Below are 12,144 nucleotides of genomic sequence, written 5' to 3' on the forward strand. Positions count from 1 at the left end.
CGATTCGGAACCACGCGCGACTTTACCGCTGGGACGTACAAAGACGCTCACTCTAATGAGCCCACAGCTCACGAAATCGAAGAATGTACATCGCTGCGGAGAAGACGCCTGGCGTCAATACGGCACTGATTATCAATGCTGCTGTGTGCCATCCTAGGATGAATGTGTGAGCAAACCTACGAAAAGACGCACAGGTCCGACCGCATAAATGGACCATGCATGCGTACCTCTCCTCATCCTCTCGACTCCCCATAGTTCACACACAATGGCACAGCAGAAGGCTCTTCTCCTCATGTCCAAGCAGGGCCCGTTTGCCGTTGGGACAGTACCCATACCGAAGCCTGGCCCAGGAGAAATCCTGGTCAGAGTTGATGCCACGGGACTGAATCCAGTCGATTGGAAAATCCAAACATACGGAGTCTTTATTGAGAAGTTTCCGGCTGTGCTGGGCCTTGACATTGCGGGCACGGTGGAGGAGCTCGGCGAAGGTGTTACCGGCTTTGCCCAAGGCGACAGAGTGTATGTCCCCCGCTGTGTAACTCGTGAAAAACACCAGCTGATTGGCATACACAGCCTGTCTCAGGGAACGCTTGGGGACAACGAGCGTTCCGCATTCCAGCAGTTCGCTCTGATAAGTGCTGACCTTACCGCCAAAGTGCGCGATTCCTCGCCACCTGCTGGTCTTATACTGAGCAGAATTGGTCTCTTTGCTAGGTACCGAAGAACATGTTGATAGAGCAATTAGCTACCATCCCTCTCGGCTTGTCGACTGCTGCTATCGGCTTGTTCCACTATACCGCCAAAAGTGGAAGCGTTGGCTTGTATCCTCCCTGGGAAGAGGGTGGCGAAGGCAGGTACGCCGGCAGACCCATCATCATTATGGGCGGCTCGAGCTCTGTCGGCCAGTTTGGTATGCGTGAATTTATCGCCTTCTCAGGGTATTCGGGACTTACGTCGGACTGCAGCCATACAGCTAGCCAAGTTTGCCGGCTTCTCTCGTATCATGGCGACCTCTGCTGTCCATCATACGGACTGGCTTAGAACGCTCGGCGCGACTCACGTTGTCAACCGTCGCCTCGCCCCTGAGGTGGTGCGAGGGGAGATGAAGCGGATGAGCGCTGGACCGGTCGAGGTCATTTTTGATGCGGTCTCCGAGCCCGACACGCAAAACTTAGCATACGATATGCTGGCACCTGGGGGCGTCCTGCTCATCACGGGCAATCCAGCGGTTGACGAGGCGAGACTGAGCCAGAGCAATGGCAAGCGGATCGAGCAAGTCTACGGCAACATACACGTCCCCCAGAACCGGGAACTTGCGGTGAGCTTGTTTTCGAAGTTGACGCCACTCCTGGAAAAGCGCATTATCAGAGTAAGTGCAGAGCGTGTTTAACCATTCATTTCAAACGTTGACTGACTATTATTGTGTAGTCGAACCGCTTCAAGGTCGTGCCAGGTGGTCTAGAGGGCATTATCGGCGGACTGGAAGAACTGAAGAAGGGGGTGAGCAACATGAAACTAGTCGCACATCCTCAGGAGGAATCATAAAATCAGCAATGCATTCGGAGAAGATCATGCGTGTATTTGGTTTCCGACTATTAGTTATACATGTAGCGCGGGCTATCCGAAGCAGCGAAGTCCTTCGAGCCTTATTTTATAACGTTCTTCATGATATTCCGGTAAGTGCCCCCAGCCTGGATGACCGATGCTCAGCGCTCGTTGGGTAGTGTCGGGAGGCTCCTCTACTCTGGATCAACCCGCTCTGCCAGTGGAGCTGATCCGTTTTCTGATACTCCTTTAGCGCTCTTTGCAACAGCAGATCATGCAGCGCAAAGCCGCTTCAAGAGTCTCAAGAACGCGGCTGAGACAGTAGGCAGATACGGTCTTGCGTTTTGCATTACTAGTGGCTTAGCCCACAATTGTTTCACGTGATCGCACATAGTCGCGGCGCGCCGCCGACGCGCTTGATGCCTGTCCTGGAACGTCCGACCAACTGCCCTAATCGCGACACAAATCCTGCTCCAGGTCAATGTTGTCCTCGTGATATCTCTAAGGAAAAGTTCAGGAACACCAGGCACAGCATGACTACAGGCTTTTAATCTCGTAGCTTGCACTCAGCTGCAGGTAATCAAGTGTAAATCTGCTGGTGTAGTGTACTGCGCGGGGCCACAGGTTTCCATTGGGCGTACATGTGACCGCCAGCGCCAAACGCTCCTGGCAGGCTCGATCGACTTTGATCTGATATACGACGAGTTATCGCGTTTCAATGTCTGCTAGCATATACCTGTAGTGGTGCAACGCCATTCCAATATCCGCCACTCGTCCCCGCTGTCAATTGCATCGCGGAATGCGATAGAGCAAGTCCGATTCTCGTGCGTCCGCTCGCCGCTGTTGCTGAGTCATGGCTAGGAGAAGGGGAACGGGGAACGATGTGGATCCTGATTGGGATAACGCGCGTGACAGGGGTTCGTGGCTCCAGATCCTTCCATCCTCCTCGCAGAACGACGATGCGAAACAACACGAGACTTTACCGCTGGAACGTACAAAGGCACATCACGAAATCGGAGAACGTATATCGCTGCCGAGAAGACGCATGGCGTCAATATGGCGCTGATTATCAATGCTGTCGTGTGTCATCCTAGGATGACAGTGTGAGCAAACCTTACGGAAAGACGCATAGGCTCAACCACATAAATAGACCCTGCATGCTTACCTCTCTTCATTCTCTTGACTCCGCATAGCTCATACACGATGGCACAGCAGAAAGCCCTTCTCCTCGCGTCCAAGCAGGGCCCATTTGCCGTTGGGACAGTCCCCATACCGAAGCCTGGCCGAGGAGAAATCCTGGTCAGAATTCAGGCGACGGCACTTAATCCAGTCGATTGGAAAATCCAGGCATATGGAATCTTTATCGACAAGTTTCCGGCTGTGCTTGGCACCGACATTGCGGGTACGGTTGAGGAGCTGGGAGAAGGTGTGACCGGCTTCGTCAACGGCGACAGAGTGCATGTCCTTCGCTCTGTGTCTCGTCAAGAACACTGGCTGATTCGATATGTAGCCTGTCTGAGGGAACGATTGGGGACAGCGAGCGCTCCTCATTCCAGCAGTTCGCTCTGATAAAGGCTGACCTCACCGCTAAGGTGCGCGATTCCTCGCCACCTGCTGACTTTATAATGAGCAGACTTGGTCTCTTTGGCAGGTGCCGAGCACTGTGTCGCTTGAGGAGGCATCTACTATCCCTGCCGCTTTAGCAACCGCCGCCATCGGCCTCTTCCAACACAATGCCAAAAGTGGAAGCGTTGGCTTGTATCCTCCCTGGGAAGAGGGCGGCGAAGGGAAGTACAGCGGCAAGCCCATCGTCGTTCTGGGCGGCTCGAGCTCTGTTGGCCAGTTCGGTACGCATGAATCCATCGGCTTCTCAGGGGTATCCGGGACTCACGTCGGACTGCAGCCATCCAGCTAGCCAAGTATGCCGGCTTCTCTCCCATCGTCACGACCGCCTCTCTGCAGAACGCGGAGTGGCTGAAAGAAATTGGCGCGACTCACGTTGTCGACCGCCACCTCGACTCTCAGGCGGCGTTCGCGGAGGTATCGCGGATCACTTCTGCGCCGATCGAGGTCGTTTACGACGCAATCGGAGAGCCCGGCACGCAGAACCTAGGATACGATTTCCTGGCACCGGGAGGTGTCCTCCTCATTGTGTTGAGCGAATCGGTTGACAAGGCGAAGTTGAGCCCGAGCAAGCGGATCGAGCACGTCTACGGAGTCTTAGACATACCTCAGAATCGGGCATTTGGTGCGACTTTGTGCTCGAAGCTGACGGTACTCCTGGAAAATCGGACTATCAAGGTAAGTGCAAAGCATGTTTGACCATTCATCGTACGCATTGACTGACTATGATTGTGTAGCCGAACCGCGTCAAAGTCCTGCCAAATGGTCTAGATGGCATTATCGGTGGACTGGAAGAGCTGAAGGAGGGGGTGAGCAACGTAAAGCTAGTCGCACATCCCCAGGAGGAAGTGTAAAATCATGCATGTATTTGGTTTCCGACTATTAGTTGTACATGTAGCGTGAGCTATCGGAAGCAGCGAAGTCCCTCGAGCTTCGAGCCTTATTCCATAACGTCCTTCATGTCATTTGGAGCCTAGCAGTACTACGTTTATTGATGGATTTGGCCACGCATTATTAGAATTTTCCAAAATGGTCTGCGCGACATTCGAGCCAATCCCCGTCGCTCTGGAGTTGATCCGTTTTCTGATACTCGTTCAACGATCAAGGCAGGTGTCTTGCGTGAGCTCACCATTTTGCATCGTGAGTGGCTTAGCCCACAATGGCCACCCGCTTCCCTCGACGATGCATGCGATGATAAGTATAGTCTATACTACAACGTTTACTCACGACACACGCCGTGCTCCAGATTAATATTGACCTCTATCTGCAAGCTTGATTGTGCTTAAATTCACTATATAGCGCGACGCAACACAGTATAGCGACTGGTAACAATAAGAGTGCAATCCTGACTTGCAGATGACTCGTGATGCCTCTGAGGAAAAGTACAGGAATGTGAGGAATAGCATGACTACAAGCTTTCAATCTCGTAGCTGGCAAGCGCAATGTGCCGCGCGGGGCCACAGGGAAATGGATACCACCAGCGCCAAACGCTGGCAGGTTCAACGATGTTTGATCTATACAACGATGTATCCCGATTCAACGTCTGCTAGCATATTCTTGTCACGCTCAACTGTGGTGCAACACCATCGAAATATCCGCTACTCGTCCCCGCTGTCAACTACATCGTGGAATGCGATAGAGCAATCCTGTGGTTCTCTTGCGTCCGCCCGCCGCTGTTGCTGAGTCATAGCCCGGGGAAGGGAGAACGGAGAATGACGTGGATCATGATTGAAATAACGCGTAGTTGAGAGGATAAGGGGCGCATGACGCAAGTTGATGACTCCAGATGCTTCCATCCTCCTCACAAAAGAACGATGCGAAAGGACACGAGACTTTACCGCTGGGATGTACAAAGGCACTTATTCTAATGAGCCCAGAGGTCGCGCAATCGGAGAACATATTCAGTTAACTACATACCCGAGATGTCGTATGACGTCAGTACGGCGCTGGATGTCGATCATCTTGTCATCATAGATGAATGTGTAAGCAAACTCACGGAAAGGCGGATAGGTCCCACAGCATAAATAGACACTGCGCAGGTGCGTCTCTTCATCCTCTCGTTTCGCAAAGCTCATACACGATGGCACAGCAGAAAGCCCTTCTCCTCACATCCAAGCAGGGCCCGTTTGCCGTTGGGACAGTACCCATACCGAAGCCTGGCCGAGGAGAAATCCTGGTCAGCATTCAGGCCACTGCACTTAATCCAGTCGATTGGAAAATCCAAGCATACGGATTTGGTATCGAGAAATTCCCAGCTGTGCTCGGTGCCGACATTGCGGGTACAGTGGAGGAGCTGGGAGAAGGTGTGATTGACTTCGTCAAAGGTGACAGAGTGTATGTCCCCCGCTGTGTAGTTAAAAAACACCAGCTGATTGGCATACACAGTCTGTCTCAGGGAACGTTTGGGGACAGCGAGCGCTCCTCATTCCAGCAGTTCGCTCTGGTCAACGCTGACGTTACCGCTAAGGTGCGCGATTCCTGGTCACCTGCTGGTCTTTTACTGAATAGAGTGCAATTCTCTTTGGCAGGTGCCGAGCAATGTGTCGCTTGAGGAGGCATCCACCATCCCTCTCGGCTTAGCAACCGCCGCCATCGGCTTGTTCCAGCACACCGCTCAAAGTGGAAGCGTTGGCTTGTATCCTCCCTGGGAAGAGGGCGGTGAAGGAAAGTACAGCGACAAGCCCATCGTCGTTCTGGGTGGCTCGAGTTCTGTTGGCCAGTATGGTATGCGTGAATCCATCGCCTTTGAAGAGAATCCGGACTTACGTCGGACTGCAGCCATCCAGCTAGCCAAGTATGCCGGCTTCTCTCCCATCATCACGACCGCCTCTCTGCAGAACGCAGAGTGGCTGAGAGACATCGGCGCGACTCACGTTGTCGACCGTCACCTCGACTCTCAGGCGGCATTCGCAGAGGTGTCGCGCATTACTTCTGCGCCGATCGAGGTCGTTTACGATGCGATCGCGGAGCCCGACACGCAGAACCTAGGATACGATCTTCTGGCACCGGGGGGCGTCCTCCTCATCACGCTCGACGAAGCGGTTGACAAGGAGAAGCTGAGCCCGAGCAAGCGGATCGAGCACGTCTATGGAAATGTAAACATACCTCAGAACCGGCCATTTGGTGCGAGTTTGTACTCGAAGCTGACGGTACTCCTGGAAAAGCGCGTTATCAGGGTAAGTGCAGAGCGTGTTTGCTCGTTCATCTTACACGTTGACTGACTATGATTGTGTAGCCGAACCGTGTCAAAGTCCTGCCAAACGGTCTAGAGGGCATAATCGGTGGACTGGAGGAACTGAAGGAGGGGGTTAGCAACGTGAAGTTAGTCGCACATCCCCAGGAATCGTAAAATCAGAAAGAGCTTGCATTCGGAGAAGATCATGCGTATATTTTGTTTCCGACTATTAGTTGTACTTGTAGCGCGAGCATCGGAAGCAGTGAAGTCCTTTGTGTCTTATTTTAGAACGTTCTTCATGTCATTTGGAACCTGGAAGTACTACGTCTAGTGATGGGTTAAACCACACATTACCAGAATTCCAAAATGGTCTGCCCGACATTTGAGCCTCTCACGGCAGACATGATGCGATTTTATCAATGTGGGAAATTGTGTGTGAATGTCGACTGATTTCTTACACATGCGACAAATACTTGCAACTTAGCCTAACACTGTTCCACGTGAGTACCCTGACGCGCTTGTGGCTGATGTTGATGCCCTTGCCGTCCACCAACTGCCCCGCGCTTCCCCGTCAGATGTAGATGCAAGATGTATGCGATGGTAAGTATAGACTGTACTAAAATACTTGCTCACGACACACGTCGCGCTCTAGGTTATCGGTCATCTGCAAGCTTGATTGTGCTAAATTCGCTATATGATAGTGCGATATAGCACAATGTAGCCGCTGATAACAATAGTAGCACAATCCTGACTTGCAGGTGGCCTCGTGATACCTCTAAGGAAAAGATCAGGAATACGAGGCGCAGCACGACTTCAAGCGTTCAATCTCGTAGCCTACGCTCAGCAGCTGGTAATCGAATATACATCTGCTAACGCAGCATGCCGCGCTAAAACCCGGGTCACAGGCTTCCAGTTGGCGCATATACCGCCAGCGCCATTGGTAGACCTATACGATGATCCATCGCTCCTCAACGTATGTCTGCTAGCATATACCTGCCACGCCAAGTGGTGCAACATCATTCAAATATCAGCCACTCGTCCTCGCTGTCAACTGCATCGCGGAATGCGATAGAGCAATCCTGTAGTTCTCTTGCGTCCGCCCAATGCTGTTGCTGAGTCATAGCTCGGAGAAGGAGGATGATGCAGATCCTGATTGAGATAATGCGTAGTTGGGAGGATAAGGAGCGCATGACACAGGTTCTTACAGAATGACGGTGCGAAACAACACGAGACTTTGCCGCTGGGACGGACAAAGGCACTTACTCTAATGAGTCGAGAGGCCACGCAATCGGAAAACGTATCGAGTTGCCCGAGATGTCGTATGGCGTCAGTACGGCGCTGCATGTCGATCATCTTGTCATCCTAGATGAACGCGTAAGCAAACTCACGGAAAGGCGGATAGGTCCCACAACAGAAATAGACCCTGCGTAGGAGCCTCTCTTTGTCCTCTCGATTTCGCGAAGCTCATACACAATGGCACAGCAGAAAGCCCTTCTCCTCACATCCAAGCAAGGCCCGTTTGCCGTTGGGACAGTACCCATACCGAAGCCTGGCCCAGGAGAAATCCTTGTCAGAATTCAGGCCACTGCACTTAATCCAGTAGATTGGAAAATCCAAGCATACGGATTCCGTATCGAGAATTTTCCGGCTGTGCTCGGCGGTGACATTGCGGGCACGGTGGAGGAGCTGGGCGAAGGTGTGACCGGCTTTGTCAAAGGCGACAGAGTGTATGTCTCTCGCTGTATAGTTCGTGAAACACACTAGCTGATTAGCGGCCCACAGGTTGTCTCAGGGAACGATTGGTGACAGCGAGCGCGCCTCATTCAAGCAGTTTGCTCTGATAAACGCTGAAGTTACAGCTAAGGTGCGCGCTTCATTGCCGCCTGCTGACCATATACTGAACAGAGTTGATGTCTTTGCCAGGTACCGAGCAACGTGTCGCTTGAGCAGGCATCTACCATTCCTCTCGGCTTAGCAACCGCCGCCGTCGGCTTGTTCCAACACAATGCGAAAAGTGGAAGCGTTGGCTTGTATCCTCCCTGGGAAGAGGGCGGCGAAGGAAAGTACAGCGGCAAGCCCATCGTCGTTCTGGGCGGCTCGAGTTCAGTTGGCCAGTATGGTACGCGTGAATCCATCGCTTTTCAGGGGTATCCGGGACTTACGTCGGACTGCAGCCATCCAGCTAGCCAAGTATGCAGGCTTCTCTCCCATCATCACGACCGCCTCTCTGCAGAACACGGAGTGGCTGAAAGAGATCGGCGCGACTCACGTTGTCGATCGCCACCTCGACTCGCAGGCGGCGTTCGCGGAGGTGTCGCGGATCGCTTCTGAGCCGATCGAGGTCGTTTACGACGCGATCTCCGAGCCCAACACGCAGAACCTAGGATACGATCTCCTGGCACCAGGAGGCGTCCTCCTCATCACGCTCAACGAAGCGGTTGACAAGGCGAAGCTGAGCCCGAGCAAGCGGATCGAGCACGTCCACGGAAACGTAAACCTATCTCATAACCGGCCATTTGGTGCGAGTTTGTACTCGAAGCTGACGGCACTCCTGGAAAAGCGCGTTGTCAGGGTAAGCGCAGAGCGTGTTTGGCCATTCATTCAACACCTCGACTGACTGTGATTGTGTAGCCGAACCGTGTCAAAGTCCTGCCAAACGGTCTAGAGGGCATTATCGGCGGACTGGAAGAACTGAAGAAGGGGGTGAGCAACGTGAAGTTAGTCGCACATCCCCAGAAATCGTAAAACGAGAAAGAACCTGTATTCGGAGAAGACCATGCGAATATTTTGTTTCCGACTATTAGTTGTACATGTAGCGCGAGCATAGGAAGCAGTCAAGTCCTTCGAGCCTTATATTTTAGCGTTCTTGATGTCAAATGAACCCATGTCTAGCACATTAGCTCTGATTGATTTGGCCACACATTACCAGAATTGCTGCCGGCAGGTGGCCAGCCTGGATGAACGGCGCTCAGCGCTCATTAATCATTGGGCAGTGTCGTCAACTACGACGACTTTGAGCCTCTGGATCCCGATCCACAGCCCCCTCTCTCTGGAGTTAATCCGTTTCTGCAAATCTTTCAACGTTCCTTGCAACAAGTAGACAGCACTCGCTTGCTCGTGCACAACTGCCACAACTCTCTGTCCGAAGTATGCCGAATCCTTTATACAACGATCTTCCCTGGAGGTGGAGCCGTTGAGGTGCAGATGAGGCGGAGGCAAGATCGTGCGCGGTTCCAGATCGTTCTATCCACCCGGGAGGAGCGCATGAGTTCGCCAGGCTAGACCGCTGCGGCCGACCAAGACGTACCAAGCCTGCAATCTAGCACCCGACAGGGGAGCTGGAACTCCGCTTTCAATTCGCCCGCACCGGCGGACAAATGTCATATAGCGTCAGTGCGATGCTGTACGGCTGCATTCCCCCTGGCTGGATATGCCCCAGCACGGTCCACAGCGAGCTATGGGCCATCGCATATAAGGTCTCCCCGAACATATACCCCCCTTTCCACAGCATCTTCATCGCGAAACGCAACCATCATGTCAGAACAGAAGGCACTCTTCCTCACGTCCAGACGAGGCCCCTTTGCGATAGGGACCGCGCCCATACCGAAGCCCGGTCGTGGACAGCTCCTGGTCAAGATTGAGGCAACGGCGCTCAATCCTGTCGATTGGAAGATTCAAGCATATGAGATCTTCATTGATGACTTCCCTGCGGTCCTCGGCACGGACATCGCAGGAACGGTGGAGGAATTGGGCGAGGGTGTGACGGGGTTTGTCAAAGGAGACAGAGTGTGCGTGATTGGCTATATGCGCTGCGAATTTCTGGCTCACGATGCGCGTAGTCTTTCTCAGGGGTTGTATGGTGACAACGAGCAATGCAGCTTCCAGCAATATACTTTGACCAATGCAGTCGTCACGGCTAAAGTAAGCGATTATTATCTGCGATGCCATTGCAGTATTCACAGTGCCTCGTTCCGCAACAGATACCGGATAATGTGTCGTTCGGTCAAGCAGCTACGGTTCCGCTGGGTCTGGCTACGGCCGCAATTGGCCTGTTCAATCGCAAGGCTAAGACAGGGAGCGTCGGGCTATATCCTCCATGGGAGGAGGGCGGAGAGGGGAAGTACAAAGGCAAACCCATTGTCATTCTCGGAGGGGCAAGTTCTGTGGGTCAATACGGTGTGCAAAACGTTAGGTTTACTCCGACTTGCTCGCACTGACTATCAGGGCTGAAGCGCTACAGCTGGCAAAATACGCGGGTTTCTCCCCTATCATCTCGACTGCGTCGCTATGGCACACCGGGTGGCTCAAAGACAGGGGCGCGACACACCTCGTCGACCGCCATCTCCATAGAAGTATTACGCTTGCTGAGATAGGGCTCATCACCGAAGAGCCGATCGAGGTGGTGTTTGACGCGGTCTCGGAGACAGGCACACAGACTCTAGGATACAGTCTGCTCGCTCCCGGAGGCTGTCTCCTAACTACCTTGCCAACAGCAGTGGATCAAGAGGTTGTGAAGATTACTCCAGAGAGGCGAATTGAAGAAGTTTACGGTAACGTGAATGTGGCCGAGAGTCGAGAATTGGGTATTAGCTTGTATTCAAAGCTCACGGAACTACTAGCGAAGGAGGTCATCCGGGTGAGTACCTGTCTGCAGTGTTCGGAGTGCTAGCTGATCGTCATTGTCTACGAAACAGCCGAATCGCGTCAAAGCGTTGCCGAATGGGTTGGAGGGCATCATCTCGGGATTGCAGGAACTGAGAAAGGGCGTTAGCGGCATCAAGCTGGTTGCATTCCCTCAAGAAACAAAGATCCGAGGAACAGCGGTGATCCGGAAGTAATCCACAACATAACCATGATGTCAGGTTATGTCTCGACCTCGATGCAGCTCATTCGCTATTCCCGTGTCCAGACGTCGTGCGTGGCCTGGCCAGTATGACGGATGAATCATGATTAATGTGATCTATAGCACATGATTAATGCTGCGCTTGATCCACGAGAGCGCACTGTACAATATTCAATGGATATCCACTTACGCTGTGACAACATACGAGATTGTTTGTCCGTGGTGGATCGTCACTGACAGTCCGACGATTGCCTTGACTCGTACCTCTGTCTGGTCAGTACACATGCACCAGTTCTATGAAGCGGCCATATATTCGCACCATGCAGGTGTTCATCACAGCCACTATACGACGCCGTTATTGGGTTCAACTGGTTATGCCGTACACTGGCTGGAAGGTTTGAGGCGTGATGATAGGAGGTCAGGGATACCCCATTGACGCCGTCGACAGAATGATACAAATCGTGTCAGTACTAGAATCTTTCATATTCATATAGGTATTCATGACTACGCGTAGATGTCAAATGAGAGAAGCATCTGCATACAGTGAGCAGTAGGTTCCAAATGACAAATTTGGCTATTGACGTACGGGGATGGTCTGTGCTTTCGTGATCGCTAAGTTGCGATTCGGCCCGTTTTGTGCACGGTTCATACGGAATATTTCCTCCTACGAAATATTGTTTTCATTCCACAACTTGCCCTCATTCGCGATATCCGGCTCCTCAGGCCTCATTGCTTTCTATCTCCTGTCTTCTCTGTGCTGGACATCTTCATGTCGCTCTCCATGTCATTCATCAGGTGTATTATTAATGCATTCGATATCTGCTTCACCGGTACGTTTGTCCACTCCTCTGTGGCGATGTCTGCAGCGCTGATTATGTCGTGTCTCCTTCCTTCACAGTCATCGCTCTCGTTGTGTACTACACCTGTTTGTTCTTGTTCATTCCTCCTCCGCCGCCTC

The 12,144-nt window shown here is 52.5% G+C and overlaps 5 protein-coding genes across 5 annotated transcripts; all 5 read left to right on the forward strand.

Annotated features, from left to right (window-relative positions):
* Positions 1–45: 45 nt before the first annotated feature.
* Positions 46–1,623, forward strand: LAESUDRAFT_732144 (GroES-like protein). The gene is made up of 5 exons (XM_040910181.1): positions 46–519; positions 574–655; positions 715–910; positions 966–1,369; positions 1,429–1,623. Exons 1-5 carry the CDS (start codon positions 266–268, stop codon positions 1,543–1,545), a joined length of 1,053 nt encoding a protein of 350 aa, XP_040758301.1. The 5' UTR covers positions 46–265; the 3' UTR covers positions 1,546–1,623.
* A 1,108-nt stretch (positions 1,624–2,731) lies between these two features.
* LAESUDRAFT_732149 (GroES-like protein) lies at positions 2,732–4,022 on the forward strand (the record flags this gene model as incomplete). The annotated part of the gene is made up of 4 exons (XM_040910182.1): positions 2,732–3,051; positions 3,197–3,392; positions 3,449–3,846; positions 3,906–4,022. Exons 1-4 carry the CDS (start codon positions 2,749–2,751, stop codon positions 4,020–4,022), a joined length of 1,014 nt encoding a protein of 337 aa, XP_040758302.1. The 5' UTR covers positions 2,732–2,748.
* A 1,201-nt stretch (positions 4,023–5,223) lies between these two features.
* LAESUDRAFT_732152 (GroES-like protein) lies at positions 5,224–6,595 on the forward strand. Its single transcript, XM_040910183.1, has 5 exons — positions 5,224–5,502; positions 5,554–5,635; positions 5,697–5,892; positions 5,947–6,344; positions 6,404–6,595. The coding sequence occupies exons 1-5, from the start codon at positions 5,249–5,251 to the stop codon at positions 6,515–6,517; spliced, it is 1,044 nt and encodes a 347-aa protein (XP_040758303.1). The 5' UTR covers positions 5,224–5,248; the 3' UTR covers positions 6,518–6,595.
* Positions 6,596–7,796: 1,201 nt separating this feature from the next.
* LAESUDRAFT_732155 (GroES-like protein) lies at positions 7,797–9,166 on the forward strand. The gene is made up of 5 exons (XM_040910184.1): positions 7,797–8,070; positions 8,126–8,207; positions 8,267–8,462; positions 8,518–8,915; positions 8,975–9,166. The coding sequence occupies exons 1-5, from the start codon at positions 7,817–7,819 to the stop codon at positions 9,086–9,088; spliced, it is 1,044 nt and encodes a 347-aa protein (XP_040758304.1). The 5' UTR covers positions 7,797–7,816; the 3' UTR covers positions 9,089–9,166.
* A 711-nt stretch (positions 9,167–9,877) lies between these two features.
* On the forward strand, positions 9,878–11,181 carry LAESUDRAFT_764479 (GroES-like protein; the record flags this gene model as incomplete). Its single annotated transcript, XM_040913441.1, has 5 exons — positions 9,878–10,131; positions 10,183–10,264; positions 10,324–10,530; positions 10,584–10,979; positions 11,038–11,181. The coding sequence occupies 5 exons, from the start codon at positions 9,878–9,880 to the stop codon at positions 11,179–11,181; spliced, it is 1,083 nt and encodes a 360-aa protein (XP_040758305.1).
* Between the last annotated feature and the right edge of the window lie 963 nt (positions 11,182–12,144).

Source organism: Laetiporus sulphureus, assembly GCF_001632365.1.
Source record: "Laetiporus sulphureus 93-53 unplaced genomic scaffold LAESUscaffold_78, whole genome shotgun sequence".
In the NCBI taxonomy this organism is placed as follows: Eukaryota; Fungi; Basidiomycota; class Agaricomycetes; order Polyporales; family Laetiporaceae; genus Laetiporus; species Laetiporus sulphureus.

What these genes read in the sequence shown, in the direction of transcription:
- LAESUDRAFT_732144 (XM_040910181.1), top strand. Translation starts at nt 266, where the DNA reads ATGGCACAGCAGAAGGCTCTTCTCCTCATGTCCAAGCAGGGCCCGTTT. An exon ending in GTGCTGACCTTACCGCCAAA is followed by an intron (nt 656 to 714) that starts GTGCGCGATTCC and finishes TCTCTTTGCTAG; the next exon opens with GTACCGAAGAACATGTTGAT. An exon ending in GAGCTCTGTCGGCCAGTTTG is followed by an intron (nt 911 to 965) that starts GTATGCGTGAAT and finishes GTCGGACTGCAG; the next exon opens with CCATACAGCTAGCCAAGTTT.
- LAESUDRAFT_732152 (XM_040910183.1), top strand. Translation starts at nt 5,249, where the DNA reads ATGGCACAGCAGAAAGCCCTTCTCCTCACATCCAAGCAGGGCCCGTTT. An exon ending in TTCGTCAAAGGTGACAGAGT is followed by an intron (nt 5,503 to 5,553) that starts GTATGTCCCCCG and finishes TGGCATACACAG; the next exon opens with TCTGTCTCAGGGAACGTTTG. An exon ending in ACGCTGACGTTACCGCTAAG is followed by an intron (nt 5,636 to 5,696) that starts GTGCGCGATTCC and finishes TCTCTTTGGCAG; the next exon opens with GTGCCGAGCAATGTGTCGCT.
- LAESUDRAFT_732155 (XM_040910184.1), top strand. Translation starts at nt 7,817, where the DNA reads ATGGCACAGCAGAAAGCCCTTCTCCTCACATCCAAGCAAGGCCCGTTT. An exon ending in ACGCTGAAGTTACAGCTAAG is followed by an intron (nt 8,208 to 8,266) that starts GTGCGCGCTTCA and finishes TGTCTTTGCCAG; the next exon opens with GTACCGAGCAACGTGTCGCT. An exon ending in TGGAAAAGCGCGTTGTCAGG is followed by an intron (nt 8,916 to 8,974) that starts GTAAGCGCAGAG and finishes GTGATTGTGTAG; the next exon opens with CCGAACCGTGTCAAAGTCCT.